The 3,283-nt window shown below is 63.8% G+C and overlaps 1 protein-coding gene across 1 annotated transcript in view; it reads left to right on the top strand.

The window, feature by feature from the left end:
• The window catches only part of Sh2d3c (SH2 domain containing 3C), a 28,384-nt gene that overhangs the window by 14,790 nt on the left and 10,311 nt on the right, over positions 1-3,283 (top strand). The window contains exons 4-5 of the mRNA XM_033758988.1: positions 2,450-2,578; positions 2,988-3,283. The exon at positions 2,988-3,283 is cut by the window's right edge and continues 198 nt beyond it. Of these exons, the coding sequence (XP_033614879.1) occupies positions 2,450-2,578; positions 2,988-3,283 (425 nt within the window). The remainder of the gene's footprint in view (positions 1-2,449; positions 2,579-2,987) is intronic.

Below are 3,283 nucleotides of genomic sequence, written 5' to 3'. Positions count from 1 at the left end.
AATCAGGCGCGCGCAGGCCGGGAGGCGGTGAGATCATCTCTGGCCAATAGCGGCGCGCGGAGCGTAAGGATGCTGCATTCACACTCCCCGCAACTCGTAGGAGCCGGGACCCCCAGTTCGAGGGTGAGGAGAAGGGCGCAGATCCCCCAGGGCTGCCCACCCTCAGGCGTGGGAGGACCAGGTGGACTCCACCCAAACTCTGACCGCTAATGAGGACTGGAAAGAGGAGCCCAGGCTAGGGTCCCTGTGGCCCATCAGGCCCAGAGAGGGGCAGTGACTGGCTGAAGGTCACACAGTGGCAGAGTCTCGCGGCCACGTTCGCCTGCCCACAGCTTCATCTCATCTGCGCCTGCCTGTGCCTCCAGCTCCAGCCGTGCGGCGGGGGAGTCCAGGTGGATGCTCCTTGTCCAGGGGAACCCCGGGAGCCTCCCTTTGCCCTGGGCCTCCTGCTTTTCCCTCCACGGTGCTGGGTGTGGAGTAAGGGAGTTCTAGGCTGGAGTGAACCCTTGAGCTTGAGAGGGTTAGGGTCGGGACCCCCAAGAGTAGGGAGCCTTGGAGGAGTGTGGGGATTCTGCTAGGCCAGACTCTCGGCTCAGCCCTGGGCCTCCCTGTCCCTCCTCAGGTACTGGCTTCGCTGGGCACCCACGCAAGCCACCCCCATCGCCGTCTGTCCCCAGAACACGCAGGCTCCTCACAGGCCACGTTTCTGTGGGTGCCCTGGCAAATTGCCCCGCCTGCCTTGTCAATGGCAGCAGTGTCCCCTTGTCCTCCCAGGACCTTAACCTGGACCCCGACCTCTTCCCTCACCTCATTACCACCATTGAAGCCCCCTCGACCTTCCTCTCCCAATCCCTCACCCCGCCCTGTCACTGCTGAAGACTCGGGGTGCTGTCCGCAGCCAGCGAACCCGTTCCAGCCCTGAGCCTTTTGCCGTGACCCCCAACTCCCCAGGGCAGCCTCGAAGCCCAGCCCCAGCCCTTGGCTCTGCCCCGAGGGCCCCAACTTGGCTGCTCTCCTCCCCACCCCACCTGCTCCTGTCCCCTTGTGCTGACTTCCCCAGCCCCCTTCAGCCTCAGTGGTGGGAAGGTACCCCAGCTCTGCCCTGATGGGACGGGGACTCACACCCCTGAACTTTCATAAGACCCAGGATAGATTGTGGGTGCCTGGATGGGCTCTGCTGGGGCAGAGGACTGTCCTGGTCCCCTTAGGGCCTCAGCAGCCACACAGCACCAGAGCCAAGGTGTGGTGAGAGGTTCTAGCCATCCCTGAGCTGGGAATCACAGTGTTGTGAAGCAGTCGATCGGGGAGCCCCAGGTGTGGGAGCAGAGGGCTGGGGGGGGCTGGGGAGCCAGGGAGTGGGTGCAGGACCCTAGGGCTCTGGGGAGCAGGGTGTGCAGGGCAAGGCTCCCCATCCTGCTCCTCTCCGGGGGCAGCCAGGCCTGGGGGCTGGAGCTGGGGGAAGGCAGGAATGTTCCCTGTCCTCAGTGACAGTTGCCTGTGCGGACAGAGCTGCAGTGCTGTGCAGTGCCCCTGCCCGGCCAGTGCTTCACATGGCTGGGAGGGCTGGGCTCTGTGTGGGGTGTACCTGACAGCAGGGCTCCCTCATCCTGGCCTCAGGGCGCCTGGGGTTGGGTGACCTCCGACGCTGACCTCAGGGAACCGGGAGTGCCCTGGGACAGGAGGGAGGGCAGCGCCCTGGGCATTTTCTCAAGAGTAACCTTGGGCCTCTCTGCTGGGCTGCAGTTTTCCCAACTGGCGGGGATTCCTGGAGAGGCAAGGGGGAGCAGCCTTGAGAATTGCAGATGGAAGAAAAAGATTTGCAAATGGAGATGTCTGCAGCGTCCCCTGTCCGTGCGGGTGGCTGGTTCCCTGTCCTTCTCTGTACAGTTTGCTGTCCCAGTCAGTGTCCCGTCCATCCAGCTCTGCGCTGGTCCTTGCCTTGGCCTGCGGTATCTGCCACCTCCCTGCACACGTACACCTGTGGAAATCCTCCCTCCTCCCACTTCAGGATCAGTTTGGGGTTGCTGGTGCCCACGGCCAGCTGGCCATCTCCCCCAACAAGGCTTCCCAGACCTCTCCACTCTGCCCAGATGGAGTCCGCCCTCTGCCGCTGTCCAGAACCGTAGTGCTGACCGCAGGCGGCTCAAGCTGCCCGCCCGCGCCTTGCTTCTTCCTGGAGCGCTTCCTTGAGGATTCGGCTTCGTTTATGTTATCACCACATCCACCCGGCCCGACCCCGGCACCTAGCGCAGGACGTGGGATGGGGCAGGCATGGTTTAGTGGCACTCATGGGGATTGCTTTGGGTCCGGCACCCGCAAGTGAGGACTTTCTGGGGCACCGGAGAGTGGCGGTCCCAGCCCACCGGGAGAGGATGGGGTGCACAGGGAAGTGGAGCCGGAAGGAAAAGCGGCTGTGAATTGGCCGCCCACTCTTACCTCTCCCACCCAGTTCTCCAAGGAGAAGTACATCCTGGACTCCTCGCCAGAGAAACTGCACAAGGAACTGGAGGAAGAGCTGAAACTCAGCAGCACGGACCTCCGCAGCCATGCCTGGTACCACGGCCGCATCCCCCGCGAGGTGAGCGCACCGCGCTGCCCACAGCTCGGCGACCGGCCCGGCTCCAGGCGCAGAGGGGCTCTGACTTGGCCTCAGTGTGCAGACTCGGTGACTACTGCAGGGTTGTCGGGAATGAAGTGAAAGAAGGCAGGAGAAGTGCCTGGCTCCCATGAGCCTGGTGAACGGTGTCTTTGCTGTTACACTTTTTACCGGCTCCGGCTCTTGCTCCTTTCATCCAAGCTGTGACGGAGCCAGGAGCCAGGCCTCACGCTTGTTGTGTCCCCGGTCAGTGCCGGGCTCAGATGCCAGATGTTTCTGTTCACTGCCCCCATCCCGGGTCGGGTCATGGTGTCCCCTGCCGGTCTCGCGTCCCCGTGTCCCCGGGTCTGGGCCTCTCTGTCCCTGCCACGCCCACCCGTGCCTCCCGCAGGTCTCGGAGACCCTGGTGCAGCGCAATGGTGACTTCCTCATCCGTGACTCGCTCACCAGCCTGGGTGACTACGTGCTCACGTGCCGCTGGCGCAACCAGGCCCTGCACTTCAAGATCAACAAGGTGGTGGTGAAGGCCGGCGAGAGCTACACCCACATCCAGTACCTGTTCGAGCAGGAGAGCTTCGACCACGTGCCCGCCCTGGTGCGCTACCACGTGGGCAGCCGCAAGGCCGTGTCAGAGCAGAGCGGCGCCATCATCTACTGCCCGGTCAACCGCACCTTTCCGCTGCGCTA

Source organism: Fukomys damarensis, unplaced genomic scaffold (assembly GCF_012274545.1).
Source record: "Fukomys damarensis isolate Sample0158 unplaced genomic scaffold, DMR_v1.0_HiC HiC_scaffold_36, whole genome shotgun sequence".
Lineage (NCBI taxonomy): Eukaryota > Metazoa > Chordata > Mammalia > Rodentia > Bathyergidae > Fukomys > Fukomys damarensis.
This window is presented reverse-complemented; position numbering and strand designations above follow the sequence as displayed.